Genomic DNA, 24,895 nt, shown 5'->3' with positions numbered 1-24,895 from the left:
GAGGTCCCAGGTAAAAACTCTAGATCCTGAAGCTGCTCATGGGCAGGTTGTGAAATCCTGAGGCCAGGACGAGAGGCCCTTTGAGGAGCCCTCAGACTCCAGGCTGACTCCCAGGCTCTACCCCAGTTCCCATACCCATTGAGGCCTTTTCCTGATGAGTTTGGGGGAAAAGACTAAAAGGGACAGAGAGTCCAGGTCTCAGCATGAGCTGCATCACAAGTCCCAGTAATGAGCAGGTGGGGCAGGACTCTGGGCTTCCAGAAGCCCCTGCTGTGGATTTGAGGAGGGCCCGTTTATTCCGACTCCAGGGCCTAGGCATCTCTGGGTGTTCCTGCTGAGGACACCATGGGCACCTCAGAAGGCAGGCAGTGTGTGTTTCCCCAGAAGCACACCTTAAATAAGGATTTGAGCGCAGGTAGTTTATTTTGGAAGTGATTCTAGAAAACACTATTAGGAAAATGGGAAAGTAAGAGAAGGGAATCGTGTATTGTCAAACCAGTTCCACTGTTGGCACCTGGGGCTTGGTCCCATTAATAATCCCAGAGTTCCTCCCTGAGAGGTGGGAGAACCTCTGTCAGTCATTGTTTGATGGCTGTTGTGAGGATGGTGTTAATTCCCTGGCACACCTAGCCTTCCACAGGGCAAAGTGGGCTATTTTGCTAGGGTAATACGCTTGTTTGTTTTGGGGTGTTGTTTTTTTTTTGGCCGCACCACACAGCGTGCAGGATCTTAGTTCCCCCACCAGGGATCAAACCCACGCCCCCTGCAGTGGAAGTGCAGAGTCTTAACCAATGGACCACCAGGGAAGTCCCTGTTTTTGTTTTTAATGAATGAGTGAATAATAGAAAATGGTCAGATAATTCTAACAGGACTCTTCTCCTACAGGTGAAACGCCACCTGGACCCCCTACCTGCAGGTTACTTTTATAATGGCACCCAGTTTGTCAACTTCTTTGGTGACAAGACTGATTTTCACCCACGTATCCTTGGAATCTGGGGCAGAGAGGCTGGGGGGGTGTGAAAACCTGGCTGTAAAGAGGGTATCTGCTAGAGCCATCATAGCCTAGCCCCTGGTGCCGGCTGGGTTTGGGAATACACAGCAAGCCACAGAGGCTGACTTTTCATTTTGTCCTCTTAGAGTCATTAAAATTACATTTATTCTTCATTCAGTGATGGCTGAGGTTACTCTCGGGGTTGTAGTTTAAATGCAGCTGTGGTGACATCCTGTGGTCATCAGGGAGTCATGATTTACAAGTTGGAGACTGGGTCTGATTACAGTAGTTAATTTGTGAAAAGGTGGATGGGGTGCTGCTCTAGGCTAGTGAAAGCTGAAGGGCTCAGTTCTAAGAGCTCATGAAGGGCCCTGTGTCAACCCCTGTCACATTCTTTGCAGCTGTGGTGCTGCCAGTATATAAAAAAAAGCCAGTCAGGTACCTTCTGTGCAGGCTGAGCACTCACTACCTCAGTGTCCCCTACTTCACCTGTCCACAGATTCCTCTGGCCTGGGCAGCTCCCTTGGCCCCAAGGCTCAGGGCCTTCTTCCTTAATGAGGTGCCAGTCATGGACCAGTTCATGAATGACTACGTGGAAGAAGCCAACCGGGAAATCGAGAAGTATAACCGCGAGCTGGAGCAGCAGGAGTATCATGACCTCTTTGAGCAGAAGCCCTAGAGGAAGAAGACCCTGGAGATGGACGTTTTAAAACGGGGTGTCTTAACCTCAGCTTTTCCAGAGGCCCCTCCCTAGAGGGGCTATCTTTGTTCTCCTTGGCCTTTGTGTGCTGGCTTGAGTGCATGTTGTCTTTATTCTCTATACAGCGCTGAAGAGCATCACCTGCACCACTGATTTGGCAGGGGAGGGGGGTCCTTATGGAGGATGAGCAGACAGGGGCTGCCCTTTGTGTGCAGCCGGCAGTCCAGGACCTCTGGGTCTCTGATAACAGTATTTTCTTTGGGCTGTTGCAGCAGTGTGTGAGGGTGGGAGGAGCATTTGGATTGCACAGAGTGGCTGCTGGGACATAAAGAATCCTGGCTGCCAAACTGTGGCCATGCCTGGGGGCCTAGGCCACCACAGGCCTTGGGCCTCAGACACCACCCCAGGAGAGCCTTTCACCCCAGTGGAGTGCCTGCCTCCCTGTTTAGGCCCCTTCCACTGAAGGTTTGGGCCCTGCTGACCCTGTGCCCAGTCCTAGAGGGAACAGCACAAGCCCTGGCCAATCCCAACCCACAGAGCCAACAGCTTGGGCGGAGATTAGCAGCTTATTCTAAAATGAGGGAATTTCCCTTACGGACTAAACAGAGGGGAAAGACTTGTTGCTTTCCAGAAGTATGTGGCTTTTGAATTGACACAAGCAGCCCCCCTTGGGACTGGTTTGAGCCTCCTCATGTCATCACTCTGGTTTACCTCATTCGGGGACGAGAAAAACTGCTGCTCAGGCCTCCCTGGTGACACTTTGCCTCACTGTTAAGGTCAGTGTCCTGCAACTGCATAGTCTTACGCCCAGGGTTCTGGTCGCTTATGGGGCATCTTCACTTGAAGGGGGTTCAGTCTCAGCACCCATACCTCCCCTCAGTCTTGCCAGGGAAGGCCTGGTTTTCAGCCCAACCTTCAGGAATCTCATGTCTCCAAGCATCGTTGCTAGTCTTGTATTTGTTTGGCTCTAGGGGACCAGGAATTTCGGAGAATTCCAAATCCAAGTTAGAATTCCTTCTAGTAGCTTTGTTTTCAGCTGGATTAAAAAGCAGAGGGGAATTTCAAGTGTATCCCATGCCTGACCTCCAGAATTAGTGTGGGGAAGAGGAAGGTCGCAGGCACAGATACTTAGGTGATGTCTGTTAGGACTTCAGCGCCTCAGCTGCCTAGATTGTAAATGCTTTCTGAATTTCACGTATTTTTTTGCATGCCTTAGGAAGGAGCACATAGGCAAAACCAGCAAAGTTTCTAGTAACGTAGAGGGGTTTTTGAGAAAGGATCCTGGCACAGAGGAGAGACAGAAAACCGATGGAGCACATGTAGTCTGTCACACAGAGTCCTGCATACAAGTAGTAAAGCAGTTGTTAAGGGCTTGTTAGTAACATGTACTTATATTAGAAAAAAATTTTTCATTTGAAGCCAAATGAACAATACTCCAAATACCATTTAATAAGAACTCTTGCTTGAAGAAAGGCTTCTGAAAAGGCCCATGTGCTCCAGTCTCAGCTCCCAAAGCTGCTGGTGACAAGGGCCCAGGTGTGGAGCCCCATCTGGGAGCCCCTCACTTCTAGCTGGCCAGAGGCTGGGTCCACAACGGGCCTGCCTCTGCTTCAGAATCAATAACAGATCTTAAGTGCAATTGATGAAATAATAATGAGTTACTGTAGCTTCCTTTAGCTCTACCGAGCTCTTTTTAAAAACTCAAGCAGCCTTAGAAAAGGGAGCCAGGGGTGGGAGGGGGCGGGGGGCGGGGCGGGGGGGAGATGACAGGCCATCTCCTCCAGGTGGGTTGCTGTGAACATTTAAATGAAAGCTCTCTTTCTAGGAGCTTGAGCCATTTCCTGGCTGCTGCACAAAAGAGTTTTTAAAGAGGGGTCGGAGCCCACCCATAAAAGTGGGTCTTAAACACTGCATGGGGCTATACCTCCTGATGGTCTTGGTTTCTGACCATTGTCCATAGAAATGCTCTCTCACCAACTTGCCCCACTGTCCCAATTCCTCTCCTGTTAGAGGGGAAACTGTGATTACCTCAACTTGAATATGAAACTGTGATTGAAAAAAGTCAAAATGTTAAGTTTCAAAGCCAAAAAGGCAAAACTGGCTGAGGCTTCCATAGACACTCAGCCTGCTTGGGAGTGTGAAGGGCACACTGGCGAAAGGGCATTCCTTGGGGCGTACTTGCAGTGCCCCTGGTGAAGAGGCACACTAGCGGTGTGCTGTGTGAGCTCTTTGAGGACTGAGGCCGGGAGGATGCTTCCTCCTCACACTGCCCCTTCTGTAACCTTTGGGGCCTCTGGGTCTTGGATGTGAAGATTAATATCCACTTGATTCCTCTGGACACTCCAGGTGGAGGTGTGGGGTCTTAGACTGTCTCTAGAGGAAGGGCCATGACACTGTGTTTGAAATTTTGACCTTAGAAGTGGATACCAGAGATCCAGCCAAAGACATCAGGTTCCTAGGGATAGGCAGAAGTCCTCCAGGGTCTTACATGCTTTCTGCCCACTCTTCTATTAGCAGCTTCAGTTTTATATCACCCCGAGTGAGTGTGATAGTGTTGAAGTCGCTGAAGTTATAGGTTATTTTACATTTTGATGTGGGATTTTTCTGTTTTTGATTGGAAGGAGGCAGAAATTGGAGAAAAGGGATCACCCTAGGAAGGGGTCACTGGCAAGGAGTGGAGTTGGCCCCACAGAGTCCTGGGGGCTGTGACCTGAGGCCTGGACACCAGGCCCTGTGGGTCTCAAAAAAAAAGTACCCTCCTAAATTCTATTAGGATTTCAGAAATTTTTTGCACAGTAATAAGCTCTGGATTTGCTCTTTGGGCTTGTCAAAAGGGAAAAGTTAACTCAAAGATTGTAAGCTATTAAGTATTCCAGCCATGTTGCTGACCTAGATGGATAGTTGTACCTCAAAAAGTAGGTGAGAAATAGCTTCCTCACTGTTCCAGGTTGTCAAATACTAATGACAGAAGAGCTCACTTACGTGCCAAAATTCACTTTTATACTAGTTTTTCAGTGCTTTAATATTCATAACTTAAATTTTAAAACTCATATTTACAAACACTACTGTAACTTCAGTGAAACAATTGTGTGATTGAAGCTTTTTGCTTATTATAGTATTTATTACACTACTTAATTCAGTAAATATATAAAAGTAGCCTTCAATTTATTTTTATATTATTTTCATGTTTTTTACCTGCAGTTGTGTATGTGAATTTATCTTGTTAACTGAGATGTAATACTGAGGACCAATAAACTTATCACTGAACAAGCAGGGCCTCCAGTAGTTGCCTGTTGTATTCCCAAAGTGTCCCTGGGGGTTCAGGAGGTGGCCTTCCCCCTGGGACTGGGGACCTCCCCGCAGATTTTCCCCGGGACGCCTCTTTGCTGGGGCTGCTTCAGGAGGAATCCTTGGGAGTTGCACTCCCCTCCCCAGACCCCTGAGCGACCGCGGAGAATACAGTTCATATGAGGAGACCACCGTGGCTTGTGGTGGGCACTCTCTGGGAGTCCCAGATCCCAAGGAGGGGCTCGAGGAAGCTGGCTGTGGGCACAGGGGTCTCGCGGAGCCCCAGAGATAAGCTGTCCCACCCTCACCCAGAGAAGCCGCATCCGCAGTCCCAGCGCTTGGCCTGCGGGGCACCCCGCCTGCGCCAGGCTGCCTTAGGAACCACTGCTTCACAGGCTGGTAGCTTGGTTTAATCCCGGCCAAAGCTCCGTCAGGTGGCCACTCGGTCCCGCTTTACAGTTGGGGGATGAGCAAGGCGTGAAGGGACAGTAGTTGGCTCGGGTGGCAGAGTCACTGCCCTCGCTGGGTTAGATCCGAGCACTCCTCCTGGCGCTCCCTAGGTCAGGCGGGCCTTGGAACTGCACGGTCTAAGGGAGAGGTCGGCCGGAACCCCCGGAGCTCTCAAGGACCCACCCCGTGCAGGGGCTTCTGTCGTTTTGGAAAAAGGACCGACTAAGGAGGGGCACCGCCGGCGTCCACAGAGACCCTGCTTCCTATCCCACCCTCAATGCAGGGGCCTCCGGACGAAGGAAGTGACCCACTGGGAAGATCTGGGAGCTGGCCCGAGGGGTAGGGTGGAGACTTCACAGGCAGCCTCCCTCAAATGGTTGGGAAGGTGGTCTTGGGTTTGGAGGCTCTATGTGATCGCAAAACTGTGCGAGGAGCCGAGAGAATTGGGGGAGGGGTCTTGGCCTCAGTACTATACACCCTCCTCAGCACCAGCTTACCCAGAGCCTCCCAACACGACCCCTACGGCCCTCGACCCCCGCTACGGCCCTCGACCCCCCACCCCCCGACACACCACCACACGCGCCATCCTACAGGGCTTGAACCTTGAAGGAGCTCCTGTGCTTGCACTTGCCAGAAACCGCCAGGGTTTGGGGATTACCCCCAAATAATTGTCAGAGAGAAGGGGGGACAGTAAATGGCAAAGAGCTCCAGGACTGGATGATCTTTGAGGGCCAGGAGGACTTGGAGGCCAAGAAGTCCAGGGATGGGGAAAGGGGTCCTCCCCACCAGTGGCCCACAGTAGGGGCCAGGGACTACTGAACTGAACCCTGAGGGCATGCTTGACCAAGCCAGAGTCCCAGAATCAAGGAATCCTGGTGGGATAGACATGTGGAAAGTGATTTGAAGCAGAAGGTGGAGCTGCTGAAAATCACAAGTCTCTCTGAGGAGCACAGAGAAATGCTGATGTATTAATTTCTATCATATATTCTAGGGAACAGTCATGCCCGAGGAAAATCTGACCACAGTCCTACTGCCAGCTCATGACGGAAAGGGAATGGCTTCGTTGCTCTAAGAGGAGTCCAGGGTAGTACCAGCTTCAAGTTCAGCTCAGATGTCATCAGAGCCCCCTCTCTGTCCTTAATGGCTTCACTGTCCCCTGGCAGTAAGCTTCCTCTGTGCCACCCAACAGCCCCAACACCCCAAAGGCAAGACCCGACCTCTCTCTCCAAAGGCAGGCCCAAAATCTGGGGTCACATTCTCATCCCTGAATCAGTCACAATGGTCAGGAGTATTCTGATTGGCCTGGCCAGGGGTCACTGCACATTTATGAGGGCGCTTCAACATCATTTGGGAGCTGAGTTCCCCAAAGAAGGGTTTGCTTCCCTGGATCAGCATTGCACATCCACCTGAAGGCCATTTCTGAGCTTTTCTGTTAAAGTCAGATACCTATCTGATTTAATTTTTTTTGCTTTCTGCTAGTCTTTTCTAGTACAAGTGATAGCAAACATAGTTGTTCTGTTGTGGTGGTGGTGATGGTAGTAGTGACTTTTAAACAAGGGAAGAAAAATTTTAACTTGAAAATGTTCTATTCACTGAGATAATTGCCCCCCTGAAGACAGAGAAAAGGCTCCCTACTGCCTCTGTATACCCAGGGACACCAGTGTTCCATGGGAACCTGTTTGATACTTTTTTTTTCCTAAATAAAAGAAGGATCAGGAATTCCCTGGTGGTCTAGTGGTTAGGATTCTACACTTCCACTGCTGTGGCCGGGTTCAATCCCTGGTCAGGGAAATGACCCAACCAAAAGAAAAAAAAGATCATGTAGACTGTAATGCTACTCCACATTGGTGGGAGTGAGAACTGAACTAACTAGAGAGTGATCTTGAAGGAGCAATTGACAAGACGAAATGACTAATTAAACAAGAGCCAAAGGGATGAATGACCTCAAGGTAGAAGTGGAAAAAGCCAAAGTGGAAAAAACCCCAACATTTTGAAACAATTCCAAAATTCTTTTGTTTCATTCTCCAGAAATTTGAAGAAAAATAAATTTGTTTATCCACAAATTATTCCTGTTTTGCCCAGGCCTCAGCATTGCTAAATTGACTAGCCAAAATAATTTGGTTAAAAAACTTGCATCAGGGTCGACAAATTTTATGTCAAACTAATAAATGATTATAAATATGTTAAAAAAAAAAAAGCTAACCAAATGAAGTGTGACTATATTTCCATTTTATCCTACCATTACTACTGTTTTTCCATACCAATAAACAGGTTTAATTTTTTTCCTTCATAGCTTCAAAATTTTAAGAAACTTTACATCTTTACTCTGAAATTTCATGCCTGGGTGAATGTACAAATAATAGCAAAATAAGGACAACAGGAGGAGGAAGGATGGTTTGATAACCAAAAATTCATGGAATTTTTTAACTAAAAAAACTATTTCTAGATAACTAATAGGAACCTACTGTATAACACAGAGAACTCTACTCAATACTCTGTAATGACCTATATGGGAATAGAATTTTAAAAAGAGTGGGTATATATATATATATATATATATATATATATATATGTAAAACCAATTCACTTTGCTACACAGCAGAAACTAACACAACATTGTAAGTCAACTATACTCCAATAAAAATTAAAAAAGAAAAAAAGCACTCGATTTCAACCTCTTTGTTTTATAGATAAAAAGGATCAGAGACACAAAGAGGCTGAACATTTGCCCGAGGGTGTTGCCCTGTATGCCTTCCCCACTAACTTTTCCTTTCTGTGCATCCAGCTTCCTTGCAGGAGCTGGGAGGAGCTGGAGGTCATTTGAAAGACAGCTGAAGTGGGGCGGCAGGCAGTGTCAGCCCTGAATAGTGAGCTCGAAGCAGAACCTTGGGCAGCTCCTTGACACGGGGGATCAGTGAGAATGAGAGCCATGGATAAGGAGGATGTGGGGTACACATAAAGGCTAAGGAGGGCAGTGATGACCAGCAGGGTGATAGGCCACCTGGACTCACCACTTGGAAGGACTCAGGTGGCTGGTGATGGGGTTCAAATGAAGTGGGGCCTGGGGGTAGATGAGGGTGGGGAAGTTTGGGGGCCAGCTCTGCTGGGAATGCAGATTCCTGGCCCCTCATAGGGATACCCTGGAGCAGGATGAGTGAAAGTAGGTCAGTGTTCAGTGGTGTCTGTCTGCCAGGGGTTTCTTTGCTGAGAAGCTGGGCTGTGGAACTGGAACCCAGGTCAGAAGGCATGAGGGCAGTGGGGCAGCTCTGGAACCTTCCTGCTCAATATCCGGCTGTCTAGCACTAGATTCTGACTCTGAGTATGGGGGGCACAGAGGGATATTGTCCTGAGCGGAGCAGGTCCTTCTGGCCCTCCATAGGGCTCCTTGCCTTCCTGGCTGCCCTTATAGGAACCTGGATCTTCCCCTCAGTAGGGGTAGATGGCAACCGGGAGAAGGCTTCATGCTGTGATATTTGAGCACCAAAAGGTCTTCCTCTCACCTACCCAGGGGGCCTGGAGGTGTCCCCCAGGAAAGAGGCCAGTGGAGGCCCTGTTCCCTCCCTCAGCCCCCTCCAGCACCATTGGAGGGATAGTGTGGGAACATCATCTCTCCTCCCAGGAACAGCAAGGGGGTGGTACAGCCGCAGCTGGAGAAGGGCTGTTAAGCGGCTGGGAATGTTGGTCAAGGCTGCCTGCCCTGGGCAGCAAGGAGCCCCAAGAAGCTTGTGACTCCAGCGAAAGCCTAAGGCTGCAAGGTGCGGAAAGCCATGCTTGCCAAGGGTCCAAGGAAGGTGAGGGCAGTAGGAGAGGGCAGATTGGAAGTAGAAATACAGGGACTTGGACATCTGAAGAGTCCAGGTGACAGGAAGTAGGCAGAGGGAGTCAGGAGTATTCTGGCTGGAAAACCTGAGTGGGAGTGGAGGATGGTGGCTGAAGAGGTCATCTGGGCGGCTTCATGGCTTGAAAGCCTCCAGGAACTGTACATGGAGGTGTTGGTCATGTGTTCAATATGTCATGGATTTATTGAGCACCTACTACACCAGTGCTGCGCTGGTGAAAGACACCATAGCCTTGCTCTCAGGGAGATCCCAGTCTAGCCTGGGAGACAGCCCAGGCAGTAAAGTAAGAAGGCTGTGCTGCATAGTTAGGGGACATGGGGATCTGTGATGGAAGAAAACAGGAACTACTTTAGATGGTGTGACCAGGGAAGGCCTCTCTGAGAGCTGAAGGATGAACTGAGCCGCAATAAGAGCTGTGGACACACCTTCCAGTACTCAGACTCTCCAGGCCTGGAGGCAGGTGGGGGCCGGTTGTGTTGTAGGAACTGTTGGCAGCCACATGGCTGGAACAGTTCTCCCCTGGGAGCAGGAGGTCTGGGATGAGATGGGAAATAGGCAGGTGCCAGGTTGTACAGCACCCCCTACCCCACACCCCTACTCCCCTAGGCCACAGCAGGGAGTTTGCTTTTATTTTTTTCCTAAATGCCATAAGAAGCCATTGGAGGTGGAGAATGGATGATGGGTGGGGGCAAGTCAGAGGGCCAGATGATGGACCAGACTGGGGATGCAAGTGGGCAGAACTGAGCTCTATTTTGAAGGTAAACCCAACAAAATTTACTCATGGATCAGATGTGAATGAGTCGGGGGGACTCCCAGGTCCAGAGCAGCCAGGTGGATGGTGGCGGATAGTGGACTCGGGAGCTCTATTTTGCCTGAATATCATCTGAATTCCCTATTAGCCATCCAGGTAGCGGGGAGGGTGTAAGTAGGCTATGTCATGTTGAAGTCAGGAGCTCAGTGACAGGTGTCATGAAATCTGGTGGCCAGCTGTGGCTGGTAGAGAGCCATGGATCCAGGGAAAGATCCAGGGCAGGCCAACACTCCTAGGTCCGAGGAGGTGAGAGAGAGAGAAGGAAATGTTGCAAGAAAAAAGGAGGGGTACTTCCCACGTGGTCCAGTGGGTAAGACTCCGCTCCCCTAACGCAGGGGGCCCGGGTTTGTTCCCTGGTCGGGGGACTAGATCCCTCACGCATGCTGCACCAAAGACCTGGTGCAGCCAAAACAAATAAATATTTTTTTTTAAAAAGGAGGGATTGGTGGTGGTGGGTGCTGCTAGGGGGTGGGGGAGGGGCTGGCAGAAAGCTGAGGCAGGATGATCTTGAGAGCAGTTTCAGTGGAGTAGTGGGGACAAAAGATCGGTATGCATCGGTGGAAGAGAGGTAGGAGGGGCATGGATACAGAGAACTAGAGACAACTCTTTGGAGAAATTTGCTCTGAAGTGCACCTGAGGAAATGGGTGGTACCTGGAGGGGGGAGTTCAAGGGAGTATTTTGGGTTTTGTTTTTTAATGAGATACTATAGAGTTACTTCTCCAGATTCTAAAATCTATAGGCATAGTGGCTAAAGGAGAAAACTCAGTTGAAAGTACTTCGGAAAGCCATTAAACGCCTTGTGGAACCCAGAATTCAAGGTTGTGTCCACAGCCCAGTAAAGTCTGAGACTTCAAGGATGGGAATGAGAGGGAATGTGTGTGTTTATGTCCAGGTCCCTAAACCCCCTGTGTAAGGACCCACTGGGGCATGGAGGGTGGGGGGGAAGATGGGGAGTGTGGGGGGAGGGAGACCTGGAGCACCTGTATTTGCCCTCAGCCTCTGGTCCACAGAGGGCTAGTGGTGGGTGGGAGGACTAAAGGAAACAGCTTCTCACTTTGCAGCAGGGGTATGGGGGTCAGGGGCTCTCTCCAGGACAATCAGGGGAATAGAAACCACAGGGGCAGAGTGCAGGAGGCTATAGTGGGGAAGGGGTCAGAAGGGGTTGGTGTCAGTTTCTGTGAGAGTCAGGTCCATAGACCACTGCGGGAGATCTTGTCTGTGGGCTCCTGTTTCCTCAGTGAGCTCAGTCGTAAGGGCCTCAGATGAGGGTGGAGGCTGCAGTAAGGGGATGAGAGGTGTCCCCTCCATTACAGGGTGGCTTCCAGGAACAGTTGGTTTGGAATGTCCAGGTGTTTGGGAGCTGCTGATGACATGGGGAGGCAGATGTAGAAGCCTAGGCATTCTGAGATGAGAGGGGCTGAGGGCAAAATGGGTGTCTTTTCAGGGGTCCAGCCCCTGCACCTCCCACATGGAACTTTGCTTCCTGGGCAATCAGCCTGCCTGTCTTCAGCTCCTCTTCAAATCTCCATCCCCCACCCCACTGTCTGGGGGAGTCTGTACCATGGGCTGCGGGTCTACCTAAACGGTGACCTAGAGACGGTCCCTAGGCTGAGTTGAGGGGATACCCATGAATGGAGGTGACCCCATGTCTCCAACCAAGCTCTGCTCACCACAACCAGAGAAGCATGTGGCCAGCCCCGAGTCAGTCGTGGTCAGAGTCCCGCAGGTCTCTTCTGCAGCATCTTCTGTAGTAGCACGGAGCAGGTTGCTCAGGGCCATCCTGACCCCCAGGCCTTCATCTGCCAAGGAGGGCACCCCATGAAGCTTTGCTCCTAATGCTCTCTTATCTCCCTGGGAGGCGAAACCAGGTCAGCCTCACCCGATCTATGCATGGGGCTGCCCCAACGCACCAGGAACCCTTGGGGGCCACAGGGAAGCCCTCGCCGTAGAAGTGGGCTCACCCTGGGCTTGCTTCACCTGCCCTCTTCCATGCCTGGGGGACAGAGGCGGAGAACTCCTTTCCAGTAGGATGTCAGATGGGGGGATTGCTGCTATTCCTCAGGCTGGCGGCCAGTGTGGAGGGGATGGGGGGTTAACACTTTGTTATGGGGAGAGTTCCTGGGTCAATCCGGTGCCTGAGGGCTGTGTGATCATTTGCTGAGAAGCCACCAAGGGTCAGACCAGGGGTTCACCGCATGGGCTGGATTTGCCTGGCCGCGCGTACCACCGCCTCCCTACACAAGGGAGCTCGCGCCCCACCCCGCACCCCTCCCCCCGAACACATACTGCTTGCAGAGGACCAGGCGCCGGAGAAGGCGCGTCCCCGGGCCGGGCTCCCTCGTGTCCGGGAAGGAAAACCGGGCGGCAGGGCCATCTTGAGAAGGAAAAAAGCCGCAAGCCAAGACCTTGACCCAAGAGAAGGCCGAGGGCGCAACGAGGCCGGGAGAGAAACCGCGAGGCGCGCTGCCAGTAAACCCGACGCCGCCGAGCCGGGAGGGCAGCGGGCTCCGCGGGGCAGGGCGTAGCCCAGAGAACGCGCGCCGGCCCGTGTAGTTAGTCGGGGCGCGCTTCCTGGAGGAGGACTAGGAGGATTTACCGCTCGAGCAGCCGGGATGAATGGAGGGGGCGGGGCCCAGGAGGGCGGGGCCCAGCAGAGGCCCCCTGCCGAGAGGAGGGGGTGAGGGGGCCCGGCCAAGAGCTTAAAGCCGACTGCAGGGAGGCTCTTCCCAGACCCGCCTCACTGCCTCAACTCCGAGGGTCTCCGAGCTCACCGAGCTTCTTCCCAGAAACTTCGCAGCCCCGCTCAGCCCCTAACGCTCAGCGCGCGGGCCCGAAGAAGCCCAGTCTACGCGTTCTGGCTAAGTCGCCGCGGGCTCCCGGGAGTAGCCCGCCCGGGCTGAACAGGAGCGCGGGTGAGGGCGCGGGGCAGGCGGACGGGACCCCGCCCGGGCCGCGCTGGGGAGGACCGTTGGCGCGGCATTAGGACCCAGGCGCGGCACAGGCTTGTGTCACCGGCTCCAGCCGCCGGCCCGCCCTGGACGCCGAGGTTGCGGTCGTTCCCGCGGCACCTGGTGAGGAGCCAGGGCGTGCGCACTGGTGTGCAGCCGTCCCGCGGCTGATCACTGGGGCCATGGCCGCGGCCACCAGGCGCGTGTTCCATCTCCAGCCATGCGGTGGGTGCCTACGGCTGGAAGGGCGTCCGGTCTCCGTCGCAGAGGCGTGCTAAGCTGGGACGCGGAGCCGTCGAGGCGCTGGGGGGAATGCGGACGCCGCCGGCCTGCACCGGCCCCCGGCGTGGTGGGCGAGAGGGTCGTGGGGGCTTCCCAACAGGGACGGGGGTGCCCGGGGTGAGTTCAGCCACGAGGGAGTGGGAGCCCGGGTGGGTACGCGGGTGGCTGGGGGAAGCCCAGGACTACTTCGTGGGCACTGCGCGCTTGACTTAACACCGTTTTGAAACTCTTAACAGTTTTTCAGCCTACGAGGTAGCTGGTGGAGGGGTGGGGGGCTTGCAAATGGCGGGGCGGAGTTTCGGGGTCCCTAGCACCTGGAGCGCCAGGGTCTTCGCAGCCGGGCGTGCAGCCACCTCGGAAAGCCTCACTTTACGTTCTACCCGACACCTTTCCCGCCCCTGGCGCAGCGCGGCAGCCTGCCCACTCTTAGGGATCCTTGGGCCTCTGACTGTCCCCTGCGCGGCCGCAGCAGTCTCTCCGTCGCCGCTCTGACGCCCGGGGTTTATACGGCCATCTATTTACGTGCACTTGAACCGCCCCGCATGGGAGTAGCATCCCCACCCTTCCATACCATCGTCATCCTCGTCCTTTGTCCATCCCTGCAGCCTCTGGTGCTAGCTTTACTGACCCCGCCCCTCCCTTCTATGCCGCCCGGGCTCCCGCCCCGGGAGTCCGTCCGCATCCTGCCCCCCGACCCCCAGGGTCTCCGAGTCTGGAGCCGCTTTCCTCTCGTGCACGCGGCCCTTCCTGTCGCTTCCTTCCTCACACAGCGAGGCACAAACAGTCCGGACCATCCATCCGGGGCCCGGCGCTGAAAGCGCGGACAGCTCTCTTCCTCCCCTACCACCCGCCCCCCACCCCGCGGCATCTCCCAAGAGGACCAACGGCTCCGCCTCCCAGGAGAAAGTGGGTGGTGCTGAGGGCAGGAGACCGTTGCCAGGTCGCCCCAGTGTGACCCCTGGCGCGTGCGGTTGGGGGCAACTGCACGTGTGATGGGTGTTGATGGCACCAGGGACCGACGTGAGAGTGAGAGCCGAAATGTGCTGGAAGAGCCCCAGCCCAGTTACTGGGCTTGGCAGCGAAGGCTTGAGAGAGGGAGGCCGGCTTCCACAGGGAAGGTGGCCAGACGGGTCTCCTCCCTCCAGACTCCTGCAACAAGCGAATCCTTCCTTCCTTCACCGGCTACTGTTAATTACTCCTGGAGAAAACATGCTGAAAACATCTCCCTGTCTGCCTCGGTCCTTTCCCACCTGGGCAGCCCCTAGCAGATGGGCTGAAGAATAACAGGCCTGGCTTCCTCTGGCTCCTCAAGGAGCCCCTGTCTTGTACTGTCCCCTGCTCCTTTTTCTCCCAGGGTCTCTAGGAAGGGTAAGAAAGACTCAGCAGGGTTTGTGTGGGGTGGGCAGCAGATGTGCCCTGAAGACTGTCCAGGGCTGGTGCATGGAGCTGGTGACAATTCTTTGGCTTGCCTTGCAGAAAACTCTTCTATCATGTCGCAGAATGGATACTTTGAGGATGCAGGTGAGTACATTTCAGATATGGGTGTGTGTATATAGAGAGCTCCTTGGTCAAAAGTCTCTAGGGGACCTAGTCCATCCACCTGGGTACTCATGGTCCTCTGCTGGTGCTGGGATGCCTTTGGATTCTACCCTCCAGAAGGTTGTGATGTGGTCAGAGGGGCAGCTGACACTGCCCTGGACTCTGGCAGATCTCTGGTGGTCCTGTGGTCCTGGGAGGGCAGGCTGCTCCCATCCTGCACTATGTGGACCATCTGATAGCCCATGGTTTTGCTGTTACAATGCTCTGGTTGTCTGACCAGCTTATAGGCTAAGTGTTGTGTGTGCCCACATTCCTCAGACCCCGCCCAGCCCTGTGAGGGAGGGGCTGCCATTGTCCCTCTAAAGAATTGTAACCTCTCTGCACCTCAGCTTTCCCTGCTTGCACCAGCCTAGCTCTCTCCCTCCCCTTATCTCTGGGCTGGCTCTGGGCTGCCTCTCCTGAGACCAGATTCCGGAGCTCAGAGGGGTGTTTAGTGGGACAGTGCTTGGACACAGTGGTGATGTGCTCCTACCCAGGGTCCCCAGGGCATGGTGACTGCATGTGCCAGGCTGCTGGTGGGCAGGTTAGGTATGTGATTGGGCTGTAGGGTGGAGATAGGGCACACATGGCATCCCAGGAGCCTTGCAGGGAGCTGGTAGTGTCTGCTGGGTAGGTCCTAGATAGAGCCCAGGATAGGGGAGAAGAGGGACAGTGTGAGAGGCATGCCGGGGAATAGTGGGTGCTGGTGGGGGTGACAGAAGGGAGGTTGGGACAGTTTGGGGCTGGGGAACCAAGCATTCTAAGCAAAGCAGGTCTAGAATTGGGGAGGAAGGTGTTTTTCATGGACGTGAGCTCCATGACAAATGGGGGAATGACATCTTTTGACTTAATAGTTCTTCTCTGGGCTCTGGGTGCAGTGCAGACCTGGAGTTAGGGGTCACCAGTCCATGATGGCCTTGACAGTGGAGGCCTAGTGCCTCCTACCCAGAAAGGGCCCAGGCTGAGCACAGGACATTGGGGGAACAGGGCCTGGGATGTGCAGAGGAAACCAGTGGGAGGGAGTGGAAGTGAGTCAGGGTGAGTCACTGCCTGGCAGGTGGAGGCATGCTGCTGACCCGTCCCTGTTCCTGCACAGGTGTTTTTCAGGCATTGGTGGGGTCTCAGCTACAAGGGCTCCTGGGTGAATCACAAGTGGTGGACCACAGGGGACCTACAGGACAGTGAGGAAGAGGTGTCAGCTGGGCCAAGAGTAAGGCAGGGAGGGCCCTAGGTGGACTTGCCAGAGAAGAAAGGGTCTGTCAAGCCTTGAAGAAGGCCCTCCAGGGAGGGAAGCCCTCAGCTTGGAGGACAGGAGCTGGCATGCCTGGGGTGCTGGCCGCCTGGCCTAAGGAGTGAGAGATTGAGGTGGGTGGTGTGGGACTGGGCCTGAGGGGCCAGGGGTAGCAGGTCTGGCTCAGGCTGTCATCCCAGAGGCTGTGGGGAGCCCCAGCAGGACTCAGGGCAGATTGGAACTTTTTCATGTCATCAGGAAGGCTTCCTATAGGAGGGGGCCTGTGTTGGGGGTCAGTTGCAGGAACTGAGAGGCAGACCAAAAGAAAGGGGCAGCATGTTCTGTGCTCTGGAGTCCCAAGGTACCATAACATGCCCCTTGCCCACCATGGGTGGAGGCCTGAGATGAGGCCTCCTCTGGGGTCCTGTCACCTCCGTCTCTGGCTCTGTTTGTCTGGCTCTCTTGCTTCCTGGGCCTTGTCTGATGTTGGACTAAGGTCTCTCAGCCCTGATGCTTTGCTCCACATGCCCTCCCTGTGCCAGTGAGGTCCGGATACTGCAGGGCTCTGGCTTTCCTTGAGTCGTTTCTGGGGAGCCAGACAGCTCCAGGTCCCACAGCCTGGAGGTTCTGAGAAGGCGGGGGCCAGTCAGTCTTAACTACATCATTGTACCATGTGCCTGGCTCAGTGTCTGTGGAATGAACATGTTCTTTCTCTAGCTAAAGGATATGTGTGGCACAGAACAGTGCAGGGTTCCCGCTGCTGGAGAATGTTGGAGAAAACCATTGGGTGGGGGGTGCCAGCTGGCTGCCATACTCAGGGAGCTGGGCCAGGACCAGATATTGGGCCTAGCTGAGGCTTCCTTCCTAGCCTGCTAGAGGCCTCCCTTACCACTCACCGAGATTGCACCAAGTGGGACAGCCCAGGGGCCCCCGCTCCTTTGGCTTGGAGCCCCTTTGTCCTGTGTGTAGCCAGGCCCTCTTGGGGGGGTCTCTCTTGGTGGTGGTTGGGGCTCCAGGCTACCTCAAGTGTGACGCGGATGATGCCTCTGAAACCCGTGAGGAGAGCCTGGGGGATGAGGCCTTCGACACGGTCAACTCCTCCATTGTGTCTGGCGAGAGCATCCGCTTCTTTGTCAACGTCAACCTCGAGGTGCAGCCCACCCAGTCCGGTATGGGGGTTGTAGCAGGGACGGGTCGGGGGAGGCACGCAGGGGACTGGGGACTGGGCAGATACGGCCCCACTCCACCAAGAGAGACCTGAAGGGCTGGGGCCGCCCCCTGAGCCCTCCCGCTTTCCTCCAGCAGAGAGTGAATCGCCTGGAGGCTACGGTCTCCTACACACCTCCCGCAAGGTAAGTGGCCCATTGACCGGATGGGAGACATTTGGTCCTGGGCCACTAGCTGGGGGTGGAGGTGGTTGCTTCCCTGAGAGAGCTCACACTGATGCTGGATCTCATACTAGCCCAGGGCCCGGCTGCTGGGGCCAACCTCGCTGGTCTTCTCTCTGGGAAGCGGGTGTTGGGTCCTGGTGGGCAGGGTCAGCCGGGGACCACCACAGAGGAAGGACCCAGACAGCGACAGGTCCTTCTTATTTATGGACCTGTGTGGTTCGATGTGTGGGGTCCCCACAGTACCTGAAGTTAAAGAACTTTGAGGAAGAGATCCGGGCGCACCGGGACCTAGACGGCTTCTTGGCACGGGCCAGCATCATCCTGAACGAGACAGCCACCTCCCTGGATGACGTGCTACGGGCCATGCTGTGCCGCTTAGCCCAAGACTCCCACAACACTGAGCCCGACTGCAACTTGGACCTGCTCATGGCCATGCTTTTCACTGATGCCGGGGCCCCCATGGAGGGTAAAGGTAAGGGCTGTCCTTCTGCCTGGGCGGGAGGTCAGGGAGGTGGGGCCATCTGACCCTCCTGTTCCTTCCACTCTGTCAGCAGTTCACCTACTGTCAGATACAATCCAAGGGGTCACTGCTACAGTAACGGGGGTGCAATACCAGCAGTCGTGGCTCTGCATCATGTGAGTTGCCAGGCTGCCACAACTGGCCTCCCCACGTCACCTTGGAGCCAGGCATCCAGTCCCTGTGGAGGCTGGCTCGCTGTTTGCGGGGAGAGTGAGGAATCCATCCCATTTGGTCTTTTTTTTCCTCCCTAACAGAGGTCACTGGGGTCATAGTTGGGGGCTCGGGGAGGGGGGAGCCCCAGCTCCCAAGGGTGGCAACTGTGTGCTGTGTGCCCTCTCTGTCCCTGCCAGCTGTACCTCCAAGGCTCTGCTGAAGCGGCACGTGTGCATCAGCCGCCTGGTTCGCCCGCAGAACTGGGGGGAGAATTCCTGTGAGGTGCGGTTTGTCATCCTAGTGCTGGCCCCACCCAAGATGGTGAGGAGGGGTTTCGGGTGGCTGCTGTGTTTCCCAGGAAGGAGGGTTCCAGGTTACCCTGCTCTCTTCTTGGGGGCATCTCTCCCAGTGCTGGAGGCACCACAGTCCTGGCCTCTGAAGGCCACATTCTCACCCTCTCTGTTCATCTCTGCCCTACTGGGGTTTATCTGAAGCATACTTGGTAGGTCTTCATCAAGGCCTAATTTCCCCAGAAGTTGCCCAAAAGGTTCTATTTCTTTCCTGACTGAAAAGAGATACTTTTTTTTTTTTTTTTTTTTTTGCGGTACGCGGGCCTCTCACTGTTGTGGCCTCTCCCGTTGCGGAGCACAGGCTCCGGACGTGCAGGCTCAGCGGCCATGGCTCACGGGCCCAGCCGCTCCGTGGCATGTGGGATCTTCCCGGACCAGGGCACGAACCCGTGTCCCCTGCATCAGCAGGCAGACTCTCAACCACTGCACCACCAGGGAAGCCCAAGAGATACTTTTTAAGATTATTACTATTCAAACATAGGGGCCTTTCTTTGGCCTGCCCAACCCTAACTCTAAAGTTGGCTATGATTTGTTGACCAAAGATCCCCACTCCTTCCTGGGGCATTTACCCCCCGGCCAGGGGCATCTCGCGTTTGTGGGGGCTGAGACTTATACGTATATTTGGGGAATCTTCTTTTATGGAAAAAGATTTTAAAGTCATTAATAGAAAATGGCTAGGGCCCCTCCCCAGGCCTGGGAAGGGCCTTAATGCTTAAGATTCCACTGGCTTCTTGATGATTCTGCCCCTGCCTCTGGTGTAGACTCAGAGCTTCGGATGGCCCCTCCCCAGGCTTTCTCTAAGCAAAGGGGGTGCTAACGGGATCGTCCCTCCCAGGGCTTTCATGGACATGCTGTGAATCTCTCCAGCTGTTACTTTGCTGGGGAGAGAGGAAGGGCATTTAGGGCAGCGGGCAGCTCATGGGTCAGAGGGAGTGACAGCTGACAAGGTGGCCAGAACAGCTGGAAGGAATAGAATCCCTAGGATTGAGTGGCTAGACTGGTGCCTTGAGACACGCCAGCCATCCTGACACCTGGCTCCTCCTCGGGGGAACAAGCCTGTTCTAAAGCTACCAGAAAGCACAGTGTGCATGGTGCAGCCCCGGGACTGTAGCTTTGGGCAGCACGGGGTGGGGGGTGGGGGTGCATGCTGCTCCCAGGGGACCTAGGATGGGGAGGTGAGACAGGCTGCTGTGGTGGAGGTTGAACATTGAGTTCATGGACGGGGCTGAGCTTGGCCAGGCAAGAGGCAGAAGGCTGGATGGGCCTGGAACACCTCTGAAAATCATAAACCAGCCGACCGTGCAAATGCCACCAGTGAAAAGTAGCTGGGTGAACATTTTTCTCCATCATCATGATTTCATTATCCACAATTACACAGATTTAATACCTGAGTTTATTAAAAAAAAAATACTAGGTTGATGGTAGTTCTAGTGATCTGCTGACCTGGTGGAAATCGTGGCAGGGTCCACTATGCTTGAACTTTGGGGGACTACACCCAGGTCATGGGGAGAGCACCTGCCACGTGCTTGGGAATGTCTGTCCATGAATGGCCAGGCTGGGGTTGGGCACCCTTCACTCTACAGTGGCTACAGATGTGATTCTTTTGCCCCATCCCCAGAAAAGCACCAAGACAGCGACAGAGGTGGGACGCACGTTTGCCACGATGTTCTTAGACATCACCTTCCGCCAAAAGCTCCTGAAGACCCGCACGGAGGAGGAATTCAAGGAGGCCCTGGTACATCAGAGACAGCTGCTCACCATAATGAGCCACTGTCCGAGCATCAGCACGAAGGACTACAGCAGGAGCTCCATCTGCACCCACAGACCCCCGCAGGTGCAGGGCAGAGGTGGCCTGGGCGGGCAGCACAGGGCAGGGACACAGGGCTGATGGGTGCGTGTCCTCTTCCCAGCCCCTACGGCACAAGGACTTTCTCCCCATCGGGAGGGGCATCCGGGAGGACATCGCCCGCAGATTCCCTGTGTACCCACTGGACTTCACTGATGGTAAGTGGCCCATGGCCCTCCTGGAGCTCGGCCTGTAGCTCAGGCCCCAGGCCTGTCCTGTGTCCCCAACACACCCTCCGCCCTGTCTCCCATTCCTAGGCATTATCGGGAAAAACAAAGCTGTGGGCAAATACATCACCACCACCCTGTTCCTCTACTTTGCCTGCCTCCTGCCCACGATCGCTTTTGGGTCCCTCAACGATGAGAACACGAACGGGGCCATTGGTGAGGGGTTGGAGCCTGGTGGGTCATGCCGGGTGGAGCCCAGGGCCACGGTTCCCCCCTGACCACCCCGCTTCCTCAGATGTACAGAAGACCATAGCTGGGCAGAGCATTGGAGGCCTCTTGTATGCACTCTTCTCCGGGCAGCCGCTGGTGGTGCTGCTGACGACTGCACCCCTGGCCCTCTACATCCACGGTGCAGTGGGGGCGGCAGCGGGGAGATGCTTCCTGAGGTCCCTGGTCCCAGCCTGGCCCTGACTGCTCACTCCTGTTCCGCCGCCTTTAGTGATCCGTGGCATCTGTGATGACTACAATCTGGACTTCAGTACCTTCTATGCATGGACAGGCCTGTGGAACAGTTTCTTCCTCGCGCTTTATGCCCTCTTCAACCTCAGCCTGGTCATGAGTCTCTTCAAGAGGTGACAGGGCCTTCCCTAAGCTTCTGGGACTCACAAGCAGGAGGGGGACCAAGGCCAGGGGCCTGGGTCAGCTTCCATGCCAGCCTCTGAGGCCCTGTTAACCCTAGAGCAGATGGGGTGCCCCCACCATATCACTGCTCCAAGGGGAAAGCCTAGGACCCTGGTCCTCTTCATGGCAGGAGGTAGGGGGCCATGCTGAGGCTCGGGGAAGCCTCCCCGCTACTAACAACTCACCCCGTCTTATGAGGCATATCCCCTGCTGGCAGGTCAACGGAGGAGATCATTGCTTTGTTCATTTCCATCACATTCGTGCTGGATGCTGTCAAGGGCATGGTCAAAAGTGAGTGTATTGTCGGCGGCCACCTGCTGTAGGGGAAGCTGAGTTGAGATGGGGGGCTATGGACTGTGCCCAGAGCAACCAAGAAGCATGTAAGCGCTAAGGTTGCTTCCATGGCCCAGGGTGCTCCGGGAGCCATGACTGGCAAAGAGCAGCAGGCCCACGTGCTAGAGGGTGACAGAGCTGCCCTAGGCAGGATCAGAGGCCCTGGGCCAAGCAGGATTTGCTGTCAGAAATGGACAAGGGCAGGGTGTGGGGTGGTGGGTAGACAGGCAGGTCAAGGGGTCCTGGCTGACAGAAGGCCAGCTCTCTCCCCTCCTCCCCCCAGAATCCCTTCCTCCCCTCGGGGCTCCTTCACCCCCACATCCATGAGGAAGCTGCTGGGCACCAGGCTCCCAGAGCCCAGATGGCTGAGTCCTGTTGGCCTGTGTCCACAGTCTTCCAGAAGTACTACTGTGGCCACAACCACGGGAACTACTACGAAGATAGGTCTTCCCCGGTGAGCCTGCTGGGCCTCAGCCCCAGCCTCAACAGCAGCCTCCACGCTGCCCTCAACACCAGCCTCCTGGCCGGCCCACCAGAGCCGACTTCAGTGGGCAGCCAGGGCCCCGAGGCCCTGGCCCGGGACACAGCTGTGCTCAGCCTCCTCATCATGTTGGGGACACTCTGGCTGGGCTACACCCTCTACCAGTTCAAGAAGAGGTGAGGGGTGCCCATTCAGGGTGAGGGAAAGGGAGCACAAGCTGCAGGCCACGCTGACACCCACCTGCCTCCTAGCCCCTACCTGCACCCCTACATGCGTGAGATCCTGTCAGACTGTGCCTTGCCCATCTCAGTGCTTACCTTCTCCCTCATCTCTTCCTACGGCTTCCAGGAGATTAAGAGTGAGTTGGGACTAGGCGTGGGGTGTGGTGGGGTGTGGTGGGTTGCTCTGTGGGGGAGGAAGGCTTGAGCAGGGGCCTGTACCTGGCTGCAGTGAGCAAGTTCCGCTACAACCCAAGCAAGAGCCTGTTCGAGATGGCCGAGATGCACTCACTATCCCTGGTGGCCGTCAGCGGCGCCATGGGCCTCGGCTTCCTCCTCTCCATGCTCTTCTTCATCGAGCAGAACCTGGTGGCTGCCTTGGCTAATGCCCCGGAGAACAGGTTCGCAGGGCTGGGGAGGGAGGGGTAAGCGTGTGTCCAGCCCTCCAGGGGCCATGGGGCTTTGTCCACATGTGACCCTGCCTGCTGCAGGCTGGTAAAGGGCACTGCCTACCACTGGGACCTCCTGCTCATCGCCATCATCAACACCGGGCTGTCTCTGTTTGGGCTGCCCTGGATCCACGCTGCCTACCCCCACTCCCCGTTGCACGTGCGGGCACTAGCTTTGGTGGAGGAGCGTGTGGAGAATGGGCACATTTACGAGACGTGAGTGTGAAAGTGGCCCCTTGAGACGTGAGGCCAGAGTCACGTGGACCCTGAGGTGGGGGGTAGCCCTGGGCCACATATGACCTAAGGAAGGATATGGTTCAGGGGATAAGGGCCCAGAAGTAACAGAGCCCAGGAAGCACATGTGACCTGGGATGGACACGGCCCTGTGGACCAGGCCAGAGGTGACCCAGTGCACTGGAACCTCGCAGGATTGTGAGTGTGAAGGAGACGCGGTTGACCTCCCTGGGCGCCAGCATCCTGGTGGGCTTCTCCCTCCTGCTGCTGCCCTTCCCGCTACAGTGGATCCCCAAGCCTGTGCTCTACGGCCTCTTTCTCTACATCGCGCTCACCTCCATCGACGGCAGCCAGCTGTTTGCACGCATGGTCCTGCTGCTCAAGGACCAAGTGAGTGTCTGGCCCTGAGAGTGAGGGGTGGGGGTGGGGGATATGGCTGCAGACCTGCCCACACCTGGTCCCTGCCACCCACAGACCTCATACCCACCCACCCACTACATCCGGAGGGTGCCCCAGAGGAAGATCCACTACTTCACAGGCCTGCAGGTCCTGCAGCTGCTGCTGCTCTGTGCCTTTGGCATGAGCACCCTGCCCTACATGAAGATGATCTTTCCCCTCATCATGATCGCCATGATCCCCATCCGGTACAGGAGGGTGGCCAGCAGGCAGGAGGGACTCGGCTGGGCGGGAGACGGTGGGCTGGAGTGGCTACCCTCAGCCTGTTCCTCCCTGACCCAATGCTTATCCTCCTGCCTGTTCCCCCTCCCCTCAGCTACAACCTGCTGCCCCAAATCATTGAAGCCAAGTACCTGGACGCCATGGACGCTGAGCACTGAGGTCCTGACTACCAGGCCCTGGCCACACCCCATTCGCCCATCCCTCTGGGTCTTCCCAGGCTGGCTCTGTGGCTGTGTGTGGGTATCTTGGGGTGCTGCTCTGTACTGCACCCCCTCACAGCTGTCCCAACTGGCCTAGGGTGTCTGGGCATTGAGGGGGCTCCAAGGTGTGTGTCAGCTCCTCTTCCCATTAGCCTTTTGCTTTGGGTCCGGGACTCTACTCAGGGCAGCTTCTGTCCAGGGTGGGACTAAGCAGGACGGATTTTCTTTTGATAAAAGAGCCTGAAAGAGAAACCATTTCCTTGATTGTGTAAGGAACTTGCTGTATGCACATTAGAGAATAAAGCTTCTGTTTCTATGCTTCTACATACCGCCTCCATCCATGCTGCCCTGCCCCAGCCTCTGAAGGCCACCTGAGGGCCCTGAGGAGGGAGAAGCCATCCCAGGGGAGGTGGGATAAAAGGGACTGATTTGTTGAGTGCCGCCTAAGGGCTATTACTTCCAACTCCACACAGTAGCTCAACAGGGAAACATGGAAGGTCCAGGAGGCCTTTGCTGTTGCCAGGAACCTGCAGGGAAAGTGGGCTTGGGGCCAGTGAAGAGCCCAGTGGCTGGTAGGGTGGGATAAGCACATTCACGGTGCTGCTTGCAGGATGGGTAAAGTTTAAAGGGGACAGAAAATGTACTGTGCATCCAGGACAGAACTCTGAGGAAGCAGCTGAGGAGCAGACAGAGGGGTGCCCCGCTCCAAGTGCCACGTGGCAAGTGATCCTTCTTTGGGGCCCCCACCCCAGTAGCCTGTGTTTCCTGCAGGTGGGGCTGTGTCCAGGATCACCAGGCAAGGAGTAGGCAGGCCCCCCAGCACCCCACACCTGAGTTCCAGCCGGACACCACCCATGCCAAGCAGACAACTCAGAGGAGGCTGAGCACCACCACCGGCACTTCCTGAGGAAACAACCCAGCTGGGCTTCACAGACAAGAGGGGAGCAAAGGGATGAGGTCCTGTCCTCACCCACGGGTGCTGATGAATTTTAGGGGAGGAAACAACTGTTAAATCTAGGCCCTGGGCCGTGCTGCTAGGACTGAGGAGGGGATGTAACTTAAGCTTGGGAGCGAC

The 24,895-nt window shown here is 55.3% G+C and overlaps 3 protein-coding genes across 5 annotated transcripts in view; all 3 read left to right on the top strand.

The window, feature by feature from the left end:
• The window catches only part of DNAAF9 (dynein axonemal assembly factor 9), a 149,038-nt gene extending 145,631 nt beyond the window's left edge, over nucleotides 1-3,407 (top strand). The window contains exons 36-37 of the mRNA XM_060031149.1: nucleotides 886-979; nucleotides 1,558-3,407. Of these exons, the coding sequence (XP_059887132.1) occupies nucleotides 886-979; nucleotides 1,558-1,670 (207 nt within the window). The 3' untranslated portion in view covers nucleotides 1,671-3,407. The remainder of the gene's footprint in view (nucleotides 1-885; nucleotides 980-1,557) is intronic.
• Nucleotides 3,408-14,800: 11,393 nt separating this feature from the next.
• LOC132437624 (solute carrier family 4 member 11-like) lies at nucleotides 14,801-18,778 on the top strand. The gene is made up of 6 exons (XM_060030971.1): nucleotides 14,801-14,831; nucleotides 17,136-17,288; nucleotides 17,425-17,471; nucleotides 17,751-17,982; nucleotides 18,062-18,146; nucleotides 18,381-18,778. The coding sequence occupies exons 1-6, from the start codon at nucleotides 14,801-14,803 to the stop codon at nucleotides 18,673-18,675; spliced, it is 843 nt and encodes a 280-aa protein (XP_059886954.1). The 3' UTR covers nucleotides 18,676-18,778.
• Nucleotides 18,779-19,986: 1,208 nt separating this feature from the next.
• On the top strand, nucleotides 19,987-24,246 carry LOC132438613 (solute carrier family 4 member 11). Of its 3 annotated transcripts, XM_060032868.1 has the most exons (13): nucleotides 19,987-20,367; nucleotides 20,444-20,537; nucleotides 20,637-20,762; nucleotides 20,842-20,955; nucleotides 21,046-21,178; nucleotides 21,445-21,518; nucleotides 21,953-22,217; nucleotides 22,293-22,399; nucleotides 22,492-22,660; nucleotides 22,751-22,924; nucleotides 23,137-23,332; nucleotides 23,417-23,586; nucleotides 23,715-23,894. In XM_060032868.1, the coding sequence occupies exons 1-13, from the start codon at nucleotides 20,080-20,082 to the stop codon at nucleotides 23,776-23,778; spliced, it is 1,974 nt and encodes a 657-aa protein (XP_059888851.1). In that variant the 5' UTR covers nucleotides 19,987-20,079; the 3' UTR covers nucleotides 23,779-23,894. The 3 variants fall into 3 exon arrangements, with proteins under 3 accessions (XP_059888851.1, XP_059888849.1, XP_059888850.1); XM_060032866.1 differs by having other exon boundaries at nucleotides 23,417-24,246; XM_060032867.1 differs by lacking the exon at nucleotides 22,751-22,924 and having other exon boundaries at nucleotides 23,417-24,246.
• Nucleotides 24,247-24,895: the final 649 nt, after the last annotated feature.

Source organism: Delphinus delphis, chromosome 15, assembly GCF_949987515.2.
Source record: "Delphinus delphis chromosome 15, mDelDel1.2, whole genome shotgun sequence".
Lineage (NCBI taxonomy): Eukaryota > Metazoa > Chordata > Mammalia > Artiodactyla > Delphinidae > Delphinus > Delphinus delphis.
Note: the sequence above shows the minus strand (reverse complement) of the source record. Positions and strands in the feature narration are given on the sequence as shown.

What these genes read in the sequence shown, in the direction of transcription:
- LOC132437624 (XM_060030971.1), top strand. Translation starts at nt 14,801, where the DNA reads ATGTCGCAGAATGGATACTTTGAGGATGCAG. An exon ending in GGTGCAGCCCACCCAGTCCG is followed by an intron (nt 17,289 to 17,424) that starts GTATGGGGGTTG and finishes TTCCTCCAGCAG; the next exon opens with AGAGTGAATCGCCTGGAGGC. An exon ending in GGCCCCCATGGAGGGTAAAG is followed by an intron (nt 17,983 to 18,061) that starts GTAAGGGCTGTC and finishes CCACTCTGTCAG; the next exon opens with CAGTTCACCTACTGTCAGAT.
- LOC132438613 (XM_060032866.1), top strand. Translation starts at nt 20,080, where the DNA reads ATGGCCAGGCTGGGGTTGGGCACCCTTCACTCTACAGTGGCTACAGAT. An exon ending in GAACACGAACGGGGCCATTG is followed by an intron (nt 20,763 to 20,841) that starts GTGAGGGGTTGG and finishes CCGCTTCCTCAG; the next exon opens with ATGTACAGAAGACCATAGCT. An exon ending in CGGCTTCCAGGAGATTAAGA is followed by an intron (nt 22,400 to 22,491) that starts GTGAGTTGGGAC and finishes ACCTGGCTGCAG; the next exon opens with TGAGCAAGTTCCGCTACAAC.